We start from the raw sequence: 20,830 nt of genomic DNA, 5'->3' as shown, positions 1-20,830 counted from the left end.
GTGAGAACACGCAACACTGGGGGTGGAGGGCAGGGGCTTAAAGTGACAAGGAAAAGCAGGTGTGGGGTGCTGGCGGTCAGTGATAGAAGGCCAATCCCATGGCCTCCCCCATCATCACCCAAAGCACAGATCAGGAGAACATGGGAGCAGAGTGGACAATAAAGCTACTTGTTCCCAACCCCCAAAAACAACAACAACAAAAAAGTGCAGATCACACTGAGAAGGCATTTGGGGTTATAAATGTGCACCCTGGTACGCAGGGTGATTTTGCAACATGTGGCCACACTCTAAAGAAGCAGTGCCCTGGGGGGCGGCACTTCAATCCACACCAGCTGTGTCAGGGACTAGTTGTGCTGAGCTCACAAAGAATGCTGTGGGATTCAAAACACAGAATTATGAGTAACAGCGAAAGGAAAATGTTTCCAAGTGTAATAGAACACGAATAATGTGGGCTTAGAAAGGAGGTTCTCCTGAGCCCAGAGTTCACGGCCATCTTAAACCTAAGCAACACCAGCAACTAAGCAGTCAGGAGACAGAGGCAGGCGGATCTCTGAGCTCAGAGCCAGCCTGGTCTACAGCGCAAGTTCCAGGACACAGAGAAACCCCGTCTTGAAAAAAAGGCAAAACAAAACAAAATCCAAAACTCAAAACCCAAAACCCCAATTCTTTCTTCAAACAACATTCTAGCCTGGCATAATGGCATGTGCCAGTATCTCAGTAATGTCTGAGACCAAAATAAGAGGGTTGAGAGCTAGCTCAGCGCCAGCCTGAGCTACATGGCACCCCCACCCCCAAGCAGGGAAAGAACATAAGAGTGTGGTGCTCGCGCCTTCAATCCCAGCATCTGAGAAGCCGAGGCAAGATTTCCAGCAGCTGCAGGCCAGGCAGGGCTACAGAGCGAGACCTTGCCTCGACAGCAAGGGTAGGCGGTAGGGGCTTAGTAGGTAAAGGGGCTTGCTGCTAAAGCCTGGGTTCAATTCCCAGAACCCACCCGTAAAGGGAGAGGGAGAGAACCAACCTTCTTCCAAAGTTGTCCTCTGACCGCCACCCAAACCACCATCACATGTTCACACACTCACGTGCACCATGCACACACACCCAGTAAAAAGTTAAATTAAATTAAGTGGAAACAACAATAAAACCCACACCAAGTAATCCCAGCACTAAGGTAGAAGCAGGAGTTTCAAGGCACCCTCATCTGCATAGTGCGTTCAGGGCCAGCCTTGGCTACATGAGCCCCTATCTCAAATACAGTTTTGTTTTGTTTTGTTTTTTTAAAGGAGGAGGTTGGGAATATGTGTGAAATGCCTGAAAATGAGCAAAATACAGTAAGTATGTCATAATACAACCCGTTATTCGTGCACTAAAATTTATTAAAAATTAACCCAAAAAGTGGATGCATGGTTATCACAGCAATAGTATCAATAGTGATAACAGCCTATAAAAAAAAAAGAACAAAATACTATAAATGGTCTACAACCGAGCAGTCAAACAGGGAAATGCACAAAGCCAGAAGGAACAGTGTGCCAAAATGGTGAGGTATGTTTCCCCACACAACTTCTACCCGCTCCTCAACACCTATTCCTGAACACTGCTTTCTTGTCTCTGCTCACAAACACGAGGTGACTCAGGAGCCTAGTTAACCAACTGGCCAGCCTGAGTCAACTTAGTAGTCACTGGCTAACAGTGAGGACTCTCCAGTCTCCAGAACTGTTATAACGGTTTTATAATTAATCAAGCAGCAAAGGAATAACCCCAAATGGCAAAAGGCATCTTACCAGGGTGATGTCCCGGGAGGCCGCGGCGGCGCTCATATGCAAGCTGGGCTGCCTCACGGAGCTGCTGCAATCCAGGGCTCTGGCAAAGGTCCCGACAGCACTGAGGAAGCCAAACACAGGTGAGAACAGTAAAGCTGCTACTCCTTTAACAAAAGATTATCTTAATGATTTACTTTACGATTGAATGTTTTTAAAAAGCACCACTCGCATGCCTACTGCAGGGGGAGGCAGAGAGCGACATCAGATCCCTTGGAACTGAGCTGTGTGAGGGTGCTGGAGACCCTGCAGGAGCAGCCAGTGCTCCCAGCCACTGAGCTAACATCTCCTGCCCCTGTCCCGGTATGTTTTCTAGGCTGGGGATAAATGCTTAAACCCAATGAACAAGAGCAACCGGGGAGGGAAGGGACGAGTTTATGGGGCTTACATGTCCCCAGTCACAGTCCATCACTTAGGGGAGCCAAGCAGGAAGCTGGAAGCAGAGGCTGGCGCAGCCCAGGGAGGAGTGCTACTCCAGGTGTGTTTTCCAAGGGTCATGTGGCCTGGCTTTTCTTAAGTCCCAGGAGCACCTGCCTGGGGAGCACAGATCACAGTACGCCAGCGCTTCCGATGGCAATCACTAATCAAGGAAATACCCCCATAGACCAACCCGAGAGTGGTGCTTCCTCAGATGACCTCAGCTTATGTCAAGTTGCGACAAAAACTAACCCAGTATACCACCTGTTACTTTATTTTTCTTTTTATAATTTGTATATAAGTAGTGTGGTGTGTGTGTGTGTGTGTGTGTGTGTGTGTGTGTGTGGTGTGGGGGGCGGGCAAAGCCGTATGTATGCGTGTACATGCATGCAGAAGGCAGCTCCAGCCTTTGTGGTTGGGGCTGTCCCCTCATTTTTGAGACAATTTTTCATACACTGAGGACAGCACGCCAGGAACACCAGGGTCTCCCCACTTGCCTGCCCAGCACTGGGGTTACAAGCACACACTCAGCTTCAGTAGCATGAGTTTTGCTGCTCAGCACACATACACACACACACACACACACACACACACACACACACACACACACCTTTATGCTGGAACTGGAAGCAGGGACTAAAGCAGCGACCATGGAGGAACACTTTTAGATGATAAATAAGAAGCTGTAAGCGAAAGGGAAGCAGAGCCGTTGGATGTTTCGGAAGTATGCATCGGTTGAAAAGCATTTTCTTTTAAGATTTAATACAGACTGGGTAATCCTGAGAAGTAAAATCTTCAAAAATTTGAAGCTTCTGAGTACTAACATGACACAATAAAAATATTCCATTCTAGGACACTTTGTTTCATGTACAAAATCATTTAGAAGAAGGGCGGTGCAGTGGCATATACCTTTAATCCCAGCACTCGGGAGCCTGAGGCAGGAGGATCTCTGAGTTGGAAGCCAGCCTGGTCTACAATGTGAGTTCCAGGCCAGCCAAGGCTACATAGTGAGACCATACCTCAAAACAAAACAACAACAAAAAGATATTGAATGAAATTCCTTCCAGAACATAGGAGAAGGTCATGTTCAGTCTTGGGACCCCTCCTCAAGACAACTAACTCATCAGGAAAACATAGATGCCAAATCCGAAACAACCACATACCTGGACTCTGAAAAGCTCTGGTTCCAAGCATTTCAGCAGATGTAGGTAATTATCATTCAAGCAAGAAAAAACAAGAAACCAAGTCTGTGTGGTCACAGAGAAGGAGAGGGAAGATGGTGTCTAAGGTGCCAAGGGACACATAATTTGGTATGCATATGTGCCCAAAATAGGAAAAGGAAACTGACTGAGAGTTTGACTACCACTGCAAAGCAAGTTCTAAATACCAACTGTGAAATCCCAGTAACATTTCTCACAGAGAATGTTGGAACAGAAACCCCTTCCCGTGGAGACTCAAAATAATACATTTGTTACTGTAGCATTTCCAAAAAGCAACTTCCATGGCACGAATTTCCATTGGTGATAAGCTAGAGCCTTTCTGTAAGCGAGGAGCCTTGCCCCAAGGGGTGCAGGGTGCACAGACTTCCTGCTCTGCCAAACAGGACGGTTGCGGAAGACAGTTCTTCCTCTCATTGTACGCAAAACCTAATATATTAGAAAAGGCAAACTCAAAAGGTGTTGGGGCACACTTTTAATTCCAGCACTCAGTTGGGGAGGCAGAGCAGGTGGATCTCTGTGAGTTCCAGGACAGCCTAGACTACAAAGTGAGTTCCAGGATGGCCAGGGCTCTGTGTAACAGAGAAACCCTGTCTCGGAAGGAAGGAAGGAAGGAAGGAAGGAAGGAAGGAAGGAAGGAAGGAAGGAAGGAAGGAAGGAAAAAAGAAAAGAAAAAGCAAACTTGGGCTGGAGAGATGGCTCAGAGGGTAAGAGCACTGACTGCTCTTCCAGAGGTCATAAGTTCAATTCCCAGCAACCACATGTTGGCTCACAACCATCTATAACGAAATCTGTATACATAATAAATAAATAAATCTTAAAAAAAAAAAAAAGAAAGAAAGGTGTGAGGGTGTAAAACAAAAAAAAAGAAAAAGAAAAAGCAAACTCTACCACAGTATAAAGTGAATTTGGCCAAAGTCCACCCAACTCCCAAGTGTGCGTGTGTGGGAGGTAGGGGGTTACAGCTGTAGTGATGTGTTTGGGACAGGCACTGGGCATGGTGTCCAATAATCTGTATTCACAGCATCCATGAAGCTAAGACAGGAGGATTGCTACAAGTTTGAGGACAGTCTGGCTATACAGAAGGAGATTCTGATTGATAAATAAATAATAAATTAATTAAGTAAGTAAGTAATTTTTAAAAAGAATGAGATTCTGTTTCAAAAAACCAAAAGCTAAAAATAATTTAATTTGAATTTGGTATTTGGGGGTTTTGTTTCTATGTTTAGTTACACTATATATATATATATATATATATATATATATATATATATATATATATATATACACACATATATACACACCTGTTTATGTTTTATATATGAGGATAACACAACAGTAGTCTGAGAAAGGGGGGGGGGGGGAAGCCAGAATGTAAATCAAACTGGAAAACAGCAGGCCTCCCTAACAACCCACCACCAGAGATTTTCCTGAACATACAGCCGGTGCCAGGTCTACATCCACGTCCACACCCACAGCTCACTGCTGCTCCCAGCTCTTCAGCCTCCCACTCCACTGGCCGCCCCTTGGCCAGCAAGCCACACCTAACGCCTTCATGCAGGCACACAGCTGTAAGGGTAGGGCTCTGAACCCTAAGTGTCTGACCACCAGTCACCTTACCCGGTGACTGTCCTTATAAAGGACGCTGTCTGAAAAGAGTCTAACATCATTTCCAACAGAAAATAAGACAGTAGAACAGAGACTCTTCCAGACATTGTTTGGATTGAGCTGATACTAATATTCTGCCATGTCTGATCCATAAGGAAGTAAACACTATAAGTTCAGTTACAGTCTCTCACATCCATAATGTATAATATGTAGCCATTAATAAAACGAAAGAGTTTTGTGCACTACATCGTCTTTTAAAATAAATGACCACAGTATATATGCATAAACAGCCATAATTTGTGGACCTTCATTCACTATTTGAGCATTCATCTCTTTGTTACACAAAGTTCAAACTCTCTTGTTTCCATTGCTGTAAAGTACTGTCCCATTGTGTGAGTGTAACTCAGTCATACACCAGTTGCTTGCTGATATCCACTGAGTGCTTTTTCTAATTTATCTATTGTTATAATGGTATGTTCATCTCATTCACTTTCTTTTTTACGGCAGTTTCCCCCACAAGCATCATTTACTTTTATAATTGAGGAAATAGAAATAAAATCCTGCCTCCATTCATCGCTTAAGAAAAGAGCCCAGGGAAGAAGCAAGGCAACCAAGCATGCGGCGGAAAGTCCCGCGTAAGCAGCAGGCTCGTTCTGCCCGGCCTCACACAGCCGCTCTCCTCTTCTCCTCCTCCCTCCCACCCTCATTTTGTGATTGGTTTTTTTGTGGGTTTTTTTTCCCTCTTTTGTTTTGAGACAGTCTTAAGTAGCCTAGGCTAGCCTCAAACTCACTACAGCCCCAGGCTAGCCTCAATCTCCTCATCCTTCTTTCACCCACCATTACAGGTACGCGTGACCATCCCTGGATGAAGCGGCACATTTCTACAGACAGCTGAGTAATCCAGTTTAGAGTGCAGCAATGTCCAAAACAAAGGGTAATTTTTCATTAAAGACCTGGGATTCAGTCGGGTGTGGTGGCGCACGCCTTTAATCCCAGCACTCAGGAGGCAGAGGCAGGTGGATCGCTGTGAGTTCAAGGCCAGCCTGGTCTACAAAGTGAGTCCAGGACAGCCAAGGCTACACAGAGAAACCCTGTCTCAAAAAACCAAAACCAAACAACAACAACAACAAAAAGGATCTGGGATTCAGGTGTCCAATTTCTTCCTTCCTTAAAAAAAAAAAAGTATAGAGGGAGGGAGGAAGTGAGGGAAGGGGGGATGGGGGAGGGAAGAAAATGGAGGCTATAGAAATTGCTGCTAGGACCTGGATCTGGTTCCCAGCACCCACATGGTAGCTTGCAACTGTCTGTAAACTCTAGTTCCAGGGGATCTGATGGCCTCTTCCGGTCTCCAAAAGCAACAGGTATTCATATAGTACATTTAAATGCATGCAGGTAAATATTCATACACATGAAATAAAAATAACAAGTCTCTTTTTAAAAAGGAACTATAAACAAGTGTAATTTCTTCATAAAAAGGCTTGATTGATAATGGCATACTCACCGAGCTACAACTAAAAACTGGTCAATCTGACGATCCGTAAGTGGACTATTGGGATCCCAAACTTTAACTTCCAATTTTGATTGTTCCCTCTCATCTGAGTCTCCTGCCCAAAGACAAGGAAAGGCAGTGTTGTTATTCACATTGTAGCAGATGGTTGATGACCATGGCCACTAACGAATTAGAGATGCTCAAATATCAGGTACACAGTGGTCACATCTGACTACAACCTTTGACAGTAGGTGTGTAGAGATTGTGATACAACCAAACCAACACTGTGGTATGTACCAGCATCAGCACCAGCATCAGCACCAACATCAGCATCAGCACCAGCATCAGCACCAACATCAGCATCAGCACCAGCATCAGCATCAGCACCAGCATCAACATTAGCACTATCAGCACCATCAGCACCAGCACCAGCACCAGCATCAGCACCAACATAAGCACCATCAGCACCAGCACCAGCACCAACATCAGCATCAGCACCAGCACCCATTATCTCCTGAGACCCCAGGCCAGGTGTGGTGGTGCATACCCATGACCCCTCTACCTTGGAGATAGAGACATGAGAGAATGGACAGAAGCTCCAGGACAACACAGAGGCTCTATCTAACTAATTACAAGACTGTCTAACTTCCCACTTTTTTATCACATAAAGTTGGAGAAGCATAGATCCAGAAATGTTCTTACAGAAAACCGATCATCCAACCATTTTGAGATGTTGGGAAACACAAACTATTCCTTACGAGCCCCCGGGGTAGCCCCCCCCCCCATGTGGTGGTAGAAGGACCAAGGCTGTACCAGACATCCTAGAAGCCCTTCCCTGGACAACTGGAAATATCTGCTTCCTAAATAAAATTCATCTCAGTTGTACCAGCTGCCGCTGCCTGGCATTTTTTATATTATACTTAAATTAGAAACACTCAAGGGTGCCATTTATCACCATTTTTGTTGAATAATGCTCAGAAAACTCTGGATGATATACTGAGATATGAATCAAAGGAACAATAAGTTGTTAGAATAGCATCATAAATACAAATATAAAAAGCTCAGTGGAATTCCAAAGAAAATGTAATATAAGAAAAAAAACCACATTCATTGTGACAATGAAAATAAGAAATACAAATAACATTGGCAGTATATTTATATAATCATTACAACTTCCAAAAGAAAGATGATTTGAATAAACAAATAGTAAAGATTTAAGTCTTTCTGATAGCATTTTTGCACAACTCTCTCATTGTATAAATATAAGAGCTTAATTTTGGAAGCGGATAAATTGTTTTATTAATCTACAAATCAAGTAGTATTAAGCTAATAAGAAATGGGATTAACTCTGAATGGGATTCTAATATAGGACAACAGAAAACCAAGCATTGATGAGCTTAGCTTGATCCCCAACACTACAAAAAGAGTTTGCAGAAGTACAGGAATGGACCGGAACATGACTCAGCCGGGTCCATGTTCAAGGCCCAACACCGCATAGAACCAGGCGTGGTAGTTTTGCCAGCGCTTGGAAGATGAAGGCAGGAGAATGGACAGGAGAAGGGCAGCCTAAGCTAAATGAGACCCTACTTCAAAAAATAAAATAAAGAGCTGGGTGTGGTGGTGCACACCTTTAGTCCCAGCACTTGGGAGACAGAGGCAGGTGGATCTCTGTGAGTTTGAGACCAGCCTGGCCTACAATTGGTCAGCCAATGCTACACAGAGAAACCGAAGAGATAGAAAAGTTGTTTTTCAACCCTGGCTATGCAGTACTTTCCCAGATGGCCTCAGGGCTGTTGTATTCTATCCAAGAAAAACCACATCCTCATATCTGTCCCGAGCACCTGACAGCACGTGATGTCCCAAGCTGAGCTCTTGCCCCCTCGGGGATAAAATAACTAGTAACCAGTCATTTTAAAGGTCAACTAACCAATTATGTTTGTACTAAGTTCTGCGGCTGTAAGGGTATTTAAACCCTCCACCATTACCAAACGGGGTCTTTCCATTTCCCCGGAGTTTGGTGGACCCTGACGCGTCAGCTTAATAAATTCCTTTGCTTTTGCATCGACTCTGGACTCTGGCTCTCAATCTGGCTTCCAGGAATAGACTCTGGCAATCAAAGTCTAACAAAACCTTGTCTCAAAAATCAAAAATAAATAAATTAATTAAAATTTAAAAACACAGAAATATACTAGCGTATATAGTAATATATATTTGAAATGCTAAGCATTATAATCATATAAATAATAATGACACTAACTGAACAGAGTGTCCCAAGAAGCCACTATAGCAGGCTTTCTCAAGCTAGACACTTGACACTCGGGGCTTAAGATAGTCTGTGCAGTCCCCCACGTTTGACAGCATCATTGGGCTTTATCTAAGGTGTGCCTGTAGAATATCACTTACCTACTTCCTTCACCAATACGACAATAATGTTCATACATTGCCTAATGTTCCTAAGCGGAAAACTTGTCCTGTTGTGGAGAATTACTGTTCTACCTGTCTACAATGTATATCTGCCTAGAGTTAAACTTAAGAGGAGACTATCAATGTGACCATGCAGGGAGGAAGGGTGTGGCAGGGTGTGGCCCTGCCCATCATTGACTCTGCTCTGTCTCTCCTGCAAAACTGTGTGGGGAGCCGTGCTAAATTCTGCCATGTTAGAAATCCAGTGCTTAGGCTTCGACCTTTGCAGAAGGAGGTCTTGTGTTCTAGGCTATCTTTGGGTTATTTACCTTTGAAAGAAATAGGGAAATTCTTGCAGGGAACCACCAAGAGGATTAAGGAGGTTCCTATTTTATCTCCTTTAAAATGGTTGGTTACTAGTTATTATCTCCCTGAGGGAGCTATTCAAGCTATTGTATTCTTGCCTGGGGGCTAGGGAGAGTGGGATTAGAATAGATCCTATTGATCTTGCTATATATAGTCTTACTCATAAGAGTTTTGATCAGAAATTTCCAGGCTTAGCTGGGCAGTGGTGGCACACGAGGCAGATGCAGGCAGATCGCTGAGTTTGAAGCCAGCCTAGTCTACAAAGTTAGCCCAGGACAGCCAAATCTTCACAGAGAAACTGTGTCTCGAAAAACAGACAAACAAAACAAAACAAAAAGAAATTTCCAGACTTGACTCATTATTTCTCGAGTCTCTGTACCCCACTTTCAATCCTCACTCCCTCTTTCAGGCGAACCCTGGTTCGATTTGTCCCGCAGGCTGGGACATATCAAGGCAGCCAAGTCAAGGTGCTGCAAACCTGTGATCCCAGCACTCTGAGAGGCAGAGGCAGGTGGATCTCTGAGTTCTGGGCCAGCCTGGTCTACAGAGTGAGTTCTAGGACAGCCAAGGCTACACAGTGAGATCCTGCTCATAAAAACCAAAACTGATTGTGAAGTCTCTCTTCTGGAGACTAGGGTTACAAACAGGAGCCAGTCTTCAACTTTTTCCCTGTTCCCAGCATGAGATTCCTATTTAAGCCCACCAGCTTCTAACACAGTGTTGAGAGAGCTGCATTCTATAAAACTAATTAGCCATCCATCGCAAACAACACAGTTGACCTAGGGTTGTAGCTCTTTGGCCAAGCTCTTGTCTAGCGTGTGTGAGGCCCCAGGTTCAATCATCAGAGAAAGAGAGGGGAAGGGAAGAAAATAACAAGGTTTACGGGTGAAATGGACAGAACTTTCAAAATCTGGAGAATTTGTCCTCAGAGCAGCTAAATGAATAACCTGAAAGGGTGACAACTAAAACCTTGCCAAAATGAAGGCTCCACTGACATTTGCAGGGAGCACAGAGGTTGGCTGATCTTTAGCTCCTTAGACCCTGAGCCCTGGCCTCCCCCGAGAAGTCGGTTCTGGCACAGGGTTTCAGAGGGATTAAGAACCAAATCCAAGGTGCAGGGGTGATTTCCCTGTTGCAAACAGTTGCTTTTCTAGACGCTAAGCCTCCCGTATCGCTCGTCCATATCAGAGCAGGGCAGTGGACCCTGAAGCCAGATGGGCCTCCAGGAGGCCTGTGTGGGATGGAAGGGCTCCTCAGGAATGCCTCACTTCTCCTCCTAAGCTCTCACATCTCTCTGAGCACTGCACGGAGCCGGCAGGGATAGACACTATTCCTACCCTACCTGCCAACATCTTCCTATTTCATAACTACAGGTCAGCCAAAGTTTGTTTTAAAAACACATAACAATGGGGATGGAAAGATGGCTGAGAGGTTAAAGAGCACACGCTGCTCTTCCAAAGGTCCAGAGTTCAATTCCCAGCAACCACATAGTGGCTCACAACGATCTATAATGAGATCTGGTGCCCTCTTCTGGCATGTAGGAGTACATGCAAGCAGAATACTGTATACATAATAAACAAAACTTTAAAAAACAAAAACAAAAAACAAAAAACGGGCATGGCAGCACATGCCTGTAATCCCAGCATTCCGGAGGCAGAAGCAGATGGATCTCTGAGTTCAAGGACAGCCTGGTCTACAAAGCGAGTCCAGTACAGGCAAGGCTAACACAGAGAGACCCTGTCTCAGGAAAAAAAAAGGGGGGGGGGGAGGGAGAAGAAGGTGGTGGCATACACCTGTAATCCTAATACTTGGGAGGCAGAGGCAGGTGGATTTCTGTGAGTTCAAGGACAGCCTGGTCTACAAATCGAGTCTAGGACAGCCAGGGCCATTACACAGAGAAACCCTGTCTCTTGAAAAACCTAAAACAAAAACCGAAACACACACACATACACACAACAAACAACAAAATATGCACAAATTAATTTTTTTTTTTTTGGCTTGGTAGATGAAGCTGGTCTTGAACTCACAGAGATCTGCCTGCCTCTGCCTCTCAGAGTGCTGGGACAAGTTTATTCTTCAGCCTTCAAAACAGAGCCCCTCCCAAAAGGTGGTGGCACTCGCCTTTAATCTTAGCACTCAGGAGGCAGAGACAGGAGGGTCTCTCTTTTTTCTTTTCTTCTTTCTTTCCTTCTTCCTTGACATGACTTCTTTGTGTAGCGCTGGCTATAGACTCAGTCTGTAGACTAGGCTGGCCTCAAACTCAGAGCTCTGCCTACCTATGCCTCCCTGGTGCTGGAATTAAAGGTGTGCATCACCCACTACTGCCCACATACTCTTTCTTTTTTAAAATAATTTACGTATTTTCATTTTATGTGCACTGGTGTTTAGCATAGATGTACGTTTGTGAGAAGGTGTCAGATATTGGAGTTACAGATAGTTGTGAGCTGCCATGTGAGTGGGAATTGAACCCGGGTCCTCTGGAATTGCAGCCAGTGCTCTTAACCACTGAGCAGCACTGCACCGCTCCACCCTCACGCTCTTTAAAGAGAAAGAAAAGGTTAAGTTAGATGGGTTGAACTATTTCCCAAGGTTATAATGAAGACCTATTAGCCACATTTTACCCAAATCTGGGAATCTAGGGTCAATCTTAGTTTAACCATTTAACAATTAAACATTTCATATATAGAATAGACTTCTTTCTTAAAATTCTAGTGTTATAATACATTTAAATAATAATTTTGAATTTCCTACACGACATATTCTTCTATGGAAAACTCGGTGCTCTATTTGAATTTAATGAAATATGTAAACTCTAATCTTTACCTTCATTTACAAACTACACGCTCATCATTCCAGATCTGCCATGTTTGCCGAGGGACAGTAAGCCGTAAGGGAATGTTAAAACACCACAAGAGCCTTCTAGAATACATCAGGACATAGTCACAACGAGAGCAAGCCTGTGTCAGATTCTGGCAAGCTGCTGCTGCCACCTACCCAGGATAGTTTCCAGGTCAGCCTCCCATGCCAGTGCAAATCTGGCCCTGGTCAAAGCGCACCCACTGGAGATTGCCAACGGTTTCAGAAGCTCTAATTGTAGCGGGTCCTAAATTCCTGTTCTCAAATACAGCACTCTCTACTGTTTATTTGCCCTGCAACCAGGTACTTGGCTGCATACAGCTGCTTGTGTGGTGGCAATGCCTGCAGTTTGTTTGGTACTTTGTGTTTGTCTGTTGCTTTTATTTTTCAACACATAGCCTCGCCATGTAATTCAAGACAGAACTCTCCAACCGTCTTGCCTCAGCCTCTCCACTGCTGGGTTACAGCCACGCCAGGCCCATGGTCATGCCTGTACACATCCACTGTTAATGCTTATGCTCCTTTCTCCTACCAGAGAGTAATTAGAAAGAAGGTTCTTTGCCTGGCATGGTGGCGCACGCCTGTGATCCCAGCATCTGGGAGGCAGAGGCAGGCGGATCTCTGTGAGTTCGAGGCCAGCATGGTCTACAGAGTGAGTCTAGAATAGCCAAGGCTACACAGAGAGACCCTGTCTCGAAACAAAGACAAAAAGAAAAAGAGAAAGAAGGTTCTTTAAGCTGTGCATCCAGTAGGCACTCCACTTACAAGTGAGAAGAACACTGTAACGTCTGAGGCTGCAGGAAGATCCAAATGACTTGCTCATTATGACTTCTTTAAATGCCATGTTAGGCCGGGGAGGTGGTTCAGCAGGTAAAGTCACATGCCTCCAAGCCTGACAGCCTGAGTTCAAATCCCCCGGACTATACCGTGGAAGCTGTTCTCTGACCTCTACACATAGCTTTGAGACACGCGCGCGCGCGCGCGCACACACACACACACACACTAAAAATGGAACAAATTTGTTTTGTATTATATTGTTTTGTTTTGTTTGAGACAGAGTTTCTCTGTGTAGCTCTGACTATTCTAGAACTCTCCCTATAGACCAAGCTGGCCTCGAACTCAGGGATCCACCTGCCTCTGCCTCCCAAGCGCACCACCATCACCCAGCAAAGGCCAGGCCTTTTGTTTTGGTTTGGTTTTGGTTTAGATTTGGGTTTTCCAGACAGGGTTTCTCTGTGTAGTTCTGGCAGTCCCAGAACTCGCTCTGTGTTCTGTGGACTAGGTTGACCTAGAGTAATAAAACATTTTAAATGACATTTTTCTCTAAGAGTTATAAATGTGGTATTTTTTATAAAAGTTAAACACACAGAAATAAAGCTAACCAGTAATAACTTTAAAAATAAGCCAAGCAAAAATTAATACAAATAAAGAAAAATACAACTTTCTAGGAAGATCTCCTTAACTGTCTCCCTTCAGCATGAAGATGGCTCAGTGGCTCCTGCTCTTTCAGGGGACCTGAGTTAGTTCTCAGTGTCTGTATCAGACAGCCCACAGCATCACCTGGAACTCCAGCTCCAGGGACCCCTCAGGTAGCCACATACATGTGACATATACACACATGATCCATATATACACATAAAGACAAAGCTAGTCAAAGGTTTTTTTAAAAAAATTTAAAACAGTGATCCTCTCAGTCACATGAACTATACGGGAGGGCCAAATTCTCACCAAAATGTAACTGCTTCCTGGACTGCACTGTCCCTGGGCCAGAGAGCTTAAACTACTTATGAACCTCAACACAGAGGGCTGGGAATATAGCTCAGTTGGTAGAGGGGTGCCCTGATGCTGGGGGTGGGGTACAGGGAGGAGGAGTATGTGGAAGAATAGGAATCGCACATTTTTCAGAGTTCAAGACTAACAAAGCTTTTATACTTTAGGGGTTTTTTTGTTTTGTTTCGTTTGTTTGTTTGTTTGTTTGTTGTTGTTGTTGTTGTTGTTGTTTGAGACAGGGTCTATGTAGCCTTGGCCAAGCTGTTCTGGAGCTCACTGTGTAGACCAGGCTTCCCTCAAGCTAACAGAGATCAGCCTGCCTCTGTACTTACAGGCAGGTGCAACCACACCCTTCACAGCATGAACACTCTAAAGCTGGCTTCAGACACAGAGCTGCAGGGAGGGCTCAGTGGCTGAAGTGCTCGCAACACAGACACAAGGGTCTCACTTTTATCCCCAGCATCCGGATAAAAAAAAGAAGGCAGGCACAGCTGTGCATTCTTAAAATGAGCTCTGAGGAGGAGGGGTCGGGCTGGGGTGATCCCTGGCACCCGCTGGCCAGCCAGTCCGAGCACAGTCAACAGGCTCCAGTTCAGTTGAAGACCATGTCTCAAAGGTTAAGGTGACAGACTCCCTACTTCATGGTGACCACTGGCCTACCCCACTCCACATTCACACGAGTGAAACACACACACATGCACACATACATACAAACACATACAAACACAGGAGTGCTTGTTCACATGCACACAGGTACACACATACACACCCACACATAGACCACAAACATGTTTTGTGAACACACCCACACATGCGCACGCACAGACACGCACAGACACGCACACACACACATACAAACAAATGTGATGTCATGAGTCATGAAGGAGTAGCTGGCAAGTAGCTTATTCTCTGATACTTATTATGGTTCTAAAACTGGAAGGCTCAAACTCCCCGCCCCCCCTCTGGTTTTCTTCAAGACAGGACTTCTCTGTGTAGCCTTGGCTGTCCTGGACTCTCCTTTGTAGACCAGGCTGGCCTCAAATTCACAGAGATCTACCTGCCTCTGCTCGCCTGAGTGCTGGGGTTAAAGGCGTGCGCCACCATGCCGAGCTGAAGGCTCAAACTATTAAACTCTCCATTTATACTTCTTCTGCCAGGAGCGGAACCTTCACGTTTTAAAACACCAGTTTCCCAGGACTTGAAGCCAAAGCACACACACCTTCCGGCAGCATGTCTGGAATGTCGGCTTGGTACTTTGGGCCCACTCGGATTTCACCTTTGTCTGCTAATAATGTTTTCACTGAAGGGTCATACACCAATGAGTAGAAGAAGGTATCCTGAAAACAAAAAAAGACAAAAACCACCCAAGTAAGCTGAATTCCTTCTACTTTTTGTAAAGCAATCAAATCAGTATCACAATAATGAAACATGTAAATTTAACTTCTGAGTATAACATTTCACTTTAATGACCAAATAAAATTTTTTCATTTTTCTTTTTCTTTTTTTTTTTTCTTTTTTTTTTTTGTTTTGTTTTGTTTTTTCAAGACATGGTTTTTCTGTGTAGCCTTGGCCATCCTGGAACTCTCTCTGTAGACCAGACTGGTCTTGAACTCACAGAATTCTGCTTGCCTCTGCCTACTGAGCACTGGGATTAAACGGTGCTCCTTCACCGCCCTGCTGAATAGATTAATCTCTAGGGAGAACCCGGCAATACTGTCATCATGTACAATAGCACAAAATTATATAGAGCCAAGACAAATAACTTTAAGAAGAATATGAAATTTTATAATTTGTTTTACTATAAAAGAAAGCAATTAAATTCTCTTGAGCGGAGTTTTACAAAGCTGGCAGGGCGGCTGAGGGAGCAGGGTCTTTTGAGGTCAGTCTGAGCTACACAGCAAAACACTGTTTCAAAAACTGAATGAAACTAGGGTGTGAGGTGCACAGCTTTAGTCCCAGCACTCAGGAAACAGAGGCAGGTGGATCTCTGTGAGCTCCGGGCCAGCCCGGACACATAGTGAGACCGTCTTAAAACAAACAAAAACCACCACACACTGACTAAATACAGGACTGGAACTTAAATGCAGTATGATTTTTTTAAGATCTGTTTGTTTTTATTATGTGTACACGTGTACATGTATGTCTGGGCACCACGTGTACACCTGGAGCCCACAGGACAGGAAAAGGGCACCAGATGCCCTGGGACTGGAGTTGCAGATGGTTGTGAGCCGTCATGTGGGTGCTGAGAACTGAATCCAGGTCCTGTGCAAGAGCATGGAGTGCTCTTAACCACTGAGCCATCCCTCGGCCTCCTTACCGTGGCTTGTTAATATCGCCATACAAATCCCATTAAATAATTATTACAATTCTGCCATTTTCTTCTCAATTGTGATGCACAGTCATGTGCATAAAGATAGACACAAGTGGGGCTGGAGAGATGGCTCAGAGGTTAAGAACACTGTCTGTTCTTCCAGAGGTCCTAAGTTCAATTCCCAGCAACCACATGGTGGCTCATAACCATCTATAATGAGATCTGGTGCCCTCTTCTGGCGGCTATATGTAATAAATAAATAAAAATCTTTAAAAAAAAGATTAAAAAAACTTAAAAAAAAAAAAAAAGATAGACACAAGTGTAACTAAACACACCATTACACCGACCAATCTGCATATTAAACATCCTACTGGTTCCTACTAAGGCTCAGTAGTAGCAACAAGACGACCCAGAGGGTAAAGGTGCTTGCTGCCAAGACTAAGGACCTGGGTTTCATGCCTGCAACCCACATAAAAAGGTAGACAGAGAGAAATGACTCCACCAGGTTGTCCTCTGACTTCCACATGTGTCATCCGTGTCCATCACCGCCGCTGCCCCACCACCGTGCATCACACCATCACATACATGTGCATGTGGGCAGGCATATACACATGTAATAATTACTTAATTACGTTTTAAGAGCAAAAATGTTCCAGGGCCCAAGAGCTAATAAGCATGGTGACCTGGCCACCAATGCTTATGAATTCTGCAGAGACACTAGAGTGTGAGCCATTTACTCAAAAACAAGGACTCTGGGAAGAAAGACAAGAATCAGAGATAAGCATCCCTATCTCCATCCTGAGCCTCTCTCTCACTGGCAAGTGCCAGAGAGCCACTGCTTCTGCTGACTTCAGCCAGAACAAAGCGGTTTCCCAAATGCATGCGGGTCGGCGCCCTCTTGCCAGGATGACACAAAAGGAAATATAGTACAAGGTGTGAACTTCATGTGGAGTAATGGGGGTAAACACAAAGTGAAAGGGCTGTAAATTACCTCCTTATCAAGGTATGACAACACCGACTCTGTCTCATTCAGCAGAGCGACACTGCACTTCCCCCTGTTTAAAAGAAAGGAACATGGCAGGCATTAGATTCACAGTGATTACATACACAAGCTAGGAATGCCCAGACTGTAAGGGGGAGGGAAATCTAGGTGCCATGAGGGACATATTTAAACACTTCAGTCCTGTACAATAAAGCTGCATTGACAGGCATTTATAGAATCTAGCCAGGTCCAGCGATGTGACTAGACAGCAAATCATTACAACAGACACTTTACAGGCTCTTCCTAATTATTCACTACAAAAGAGGAGAAGTCAATGAAACCTTTGGGCCAACACAAGCCTCTCGATCCATAAAAGCACTGAGGTAAAATCACACGCAAGGGGTCCTCGGTCGTCCCATACAAGCCAGCACATAGGAGGATAGTTAGACCTCTCAGTAGAACTTGGGGGTAACGTCGCAGGAAACTGACTTGCCTTTGCTGGAACTGCTCTAAAGGCTAGTTCAATTTTTAAACACAAGTAACTCGTGCAGAACATGGGGCAAAGCAAAGGTCTTGAGGGCTAGCAGCATTCACCTCTGACTGCAGCCCCTAGTAGGACTTCAGAAATGAGTTGTTTGTTTTGTTTTGTTTTTTCCTAGACAGGGTTTCTCTGTGTAGCTTTGGCTGGCTTAGTCTTGGTTAGCAGTAAACCAGGCTGGCCTCGAGTTCACAGAGGCCTGCCTCTGCACCCTGCTGAGATTTTTTTTTTAAAAGAGATAGGTCTTGCTAGGCATGGTGGCACATGCCTTTAACCCCAGCACTTGGGAGGCAGAGGCAGGTGGATCCCGTGAGTTCGAGATCAGCCTGGTCTACAAGGCAAATCCAGGTCAGCCAGGGCTACACAGAGAAATCCTGTCTGGAAAAAAACAAAAAACAAAAAAATCAAAACAAAAACCCCAAGAGACAGGTCTCATGATGTAGCCCTGGCTGGCCTTGTACTCTCAGAGAGAAACCTGCCTCTTCTCGAAAATGAAATTAAAGGTGTACACCACCGTACCTGGCTAAGAATCTCTTAAAAGGTGAGCTCTGAGAAAAACTAAAGTTATCTCAGGTAGAAAGATCTCCATTGGCTTAAAATGTTTACCATAAGCCACAATAAGCACCAAACAGGGCGCAGAACAGACTGCTCCTCTGCACCAGGATGCAGATGGTAGGGTGTGTTAATCAGCCTTCCTCACTGGCTGTGCCCAAGACTGGGTGACTCCACAGAACCTGCATCTTCCAGACACAAAGGACTGTTGCACATATGAACTCACAGAGACTGTGACAGCGCGCACCAGACCTGCACAGGTTCAAACCAGACGAAATCCCAGCACTGAAAAAGGGAAGTAGACACAGGGCGCCTCCTCCAATGAAGAAGCTATTTGTAATTGATATCTGCTGGGAAATGGTGTGTCTCTGGGTAGTATCAGCCACACTCCAGGGCAGCCTCCATGCCCAGGAGTAGCTGACCAACACAAAACAGACTCCACGTTTATGCTGTTGTTTTGTTTGTTTATTTTGGGGGGGTGGTGTCTGGGTGGTATTTTGTTTTTTAATCTCATTGATCCTTTTTGTTTGTTTGTTTGTCTGTTTTGATTTCTGCTTTGTGTTGTTCCTGTTTATTTCTGTGAGAAAGAGAGAGGGAGAAAATGAAGTCGGGTGGGTCAGGAGGTGGGAAGGATCTGGGAAGAGTTGAGAAAGAATATGATCAAAATATGTTGTATGAAAAAGTAATTTTAAAAAAAAATTTAAGCCAGGCAGTGGTGGCGCACGCCTTTAATCCCAGCACTTGGGAGGCAGAGCCAGCCAGATCTCTGTGAGTTCGAGGCCACCCTGGTCTACAGAGGGAGTTCCAGGAGTGCCAGGGCTACACAGAGAAGACTTTCTAGGCTGCAGAGTGAGTTCCAGCAAGATCCTGTGTCAAAGGGAAAAGGGGAAAGTGCTGGGGCTCCAGCTGTGTGAATAGTGTGTGTGTGGCATATACAACAACTTAGGGCCAATCTCCAGTTCTAGAAGGGGAAATGTGTCAAGGTCAGAGGTGTGGCTCAATGGCAGTGACTGCTTAGCAAGCATGGCCCCGGGTTCCATTCCGTGGCACTGGGGGGTGCTGGGAGAGGGCACAGCACTACAGCATCACAACGTACTGCTAGTGAGGGTCACAGATGCACAGCCCTCATTGCTTCTGTATCAGCAAAGTGTCTGTGGAAGTTTTCAGAAGAATCTAGAAACATCGATGGGCTCTACAAGAGTGTGCATACACTTTATATATTTTTATTTGTATACTCTGTCCATTTATCTCATACCCAACCCCCACCAAAAATGAAAGCGTCCGTTTTTGAGAGGTGGAGAGGCTTAGCAGTTTTCTATGACCTTAAACATACGAGAGGGCTAGCTTATCCCCTGCCACTTTGGGCTCCAGGTTACAAAAGCATTCATCCAGACTGGGCATAACTCCTCCTCACTGCCCATTTCAATCTGTTCTGCCCGCCTATCTACTAAGTTTAGCTATGCAGAGTACTTAAAACATTTTATTTATTTATAGAATTTCAATTATTTAGTAGCTTCCATATATAGAGCCACCTAAAGAAAAATTCTGCCTTCAAACATTTCTTGCTCTAGATATGAAAATGCTTTACCTGTGCTGAATAACTTGAGCCACAGGGACTTACTTTCAGAAAGGAGCAGTCCCAAAACAGCAATACCTTTCCCTCTGTCTGTCTGTCTGTCTGTCTCTGTCTCTGTCTCTCTCTCTGTCTCTCTGTCTCTCTCTCAGCATGTTCAGAGACACCCATGCCTACTGTAAAGCATTCTAATCGCTGGTCTGAATGAAATAAGTTGCAAGCATCCCTGTGGGTTGGGAGGAGGGGTATTCTAGAATATCAACACAATAGAAACGAATTAAACAATAAATGGCAGGAAAGCCCACGCAAGTGTTTTTTGAGATGCCTTTAAAGTGACAGCAAGAGAATTCAAATAAAAGGCCCCAAACAACTGTATAAAGGGAAACCCAGGGCTCCATCACAGATGTCAGAGATGTCCTGAAAAACAGAAGAGGCTGAGCAGAGCACATTGAGCAACCGGGAACACCACTTCCCACTCAGATCCAAGACATAAAGGATACAGGTCCGTAAGGGAACGGACGCTGGGAAGAGGGACAGGATGCTTTTAGTGTTGAAGAATGCCCAGACAGAGAGCGGCCCACAGAGAGGCAGCCCCAGGTCTGCGGAGGGCTCCCGCACACTAGCCGCTTGGTCATCACTGCTACTTGTCTGACTGGGGTTTGGGTTTGGTGTTTGGCAGGGAGCCCCATCCTACACTCACTGAGCTGTCTCCACCCAGCCAGCGGCCATTTTCATTTTCTAATAATAAAGTGGTTGAGTTTTTTTCATTTTTCTTTCCAAGACAGGGTCTCTCTGTGTAGCCTTGGCTTTCCTGGACTTTCTCTGTAGACCAGGCTGGCCTTGAACTCACAGCAATCTGCCTCTGCCTCCCAAGTGCTGGGATTAAAGGTGTGCACCACCACCGCCAGAGTAGTTGGGTTTTGTTGATATGCCA

General features: G+C 44.9%; 1 protein-coding gene across 6 annotated transcripts in view; it reads right to left on the bottom strand.

Moving 5' to 3' along the window:
- The window catches only part of MTA3 (metastasis associated 1 family member 3), a 120,461-nt gene that overhangs the window by 55,637 nt on the left and 43,994 nt on the right, over positions 1-20,830 (bottom strand). For all 6 annotated transcript variants that reach the window (XM_084793285.1, XM_084793286.1, XM_084793288.1 and 3 more), the window contains exons 5-8: positions 17,243-17,306; positions 15,160-15,277; positions 6,558-6,660; positions 1,779-1,878 (exon numbers count right to left, since the gene is read on the bottom strand). In XM_084793285.1, coding sequence (XP_084649411.1) covers positions 1,779-1,878; positions 6,558-6,660; positions 15,160-15,277; positions 17,243-17,306 — 385 coding nt within the window. The remainder of the gene's footprint in view (positions 1-1,778; positions 1,879-6,557; positions 6,661-15,159; positions 15,278-17,242; positions 17,307-20,830) is intronic.

Source organism: Acomys minous (genome assembly GCF_964271855.1).
Source record: "Acomys minous genome assembly, chromosome: 8".
Lineage (NCBI taxonomy): Eukaryota > Metazoa > Chordata > Mammalia > Rodentia > Muridae > Acomys > Acomys minous.
The sequence above is the reverse complement of the archived record's forward strand: the minus strand, read 5'-3'. Positions and strand labels throughout refer to the sequence as shown.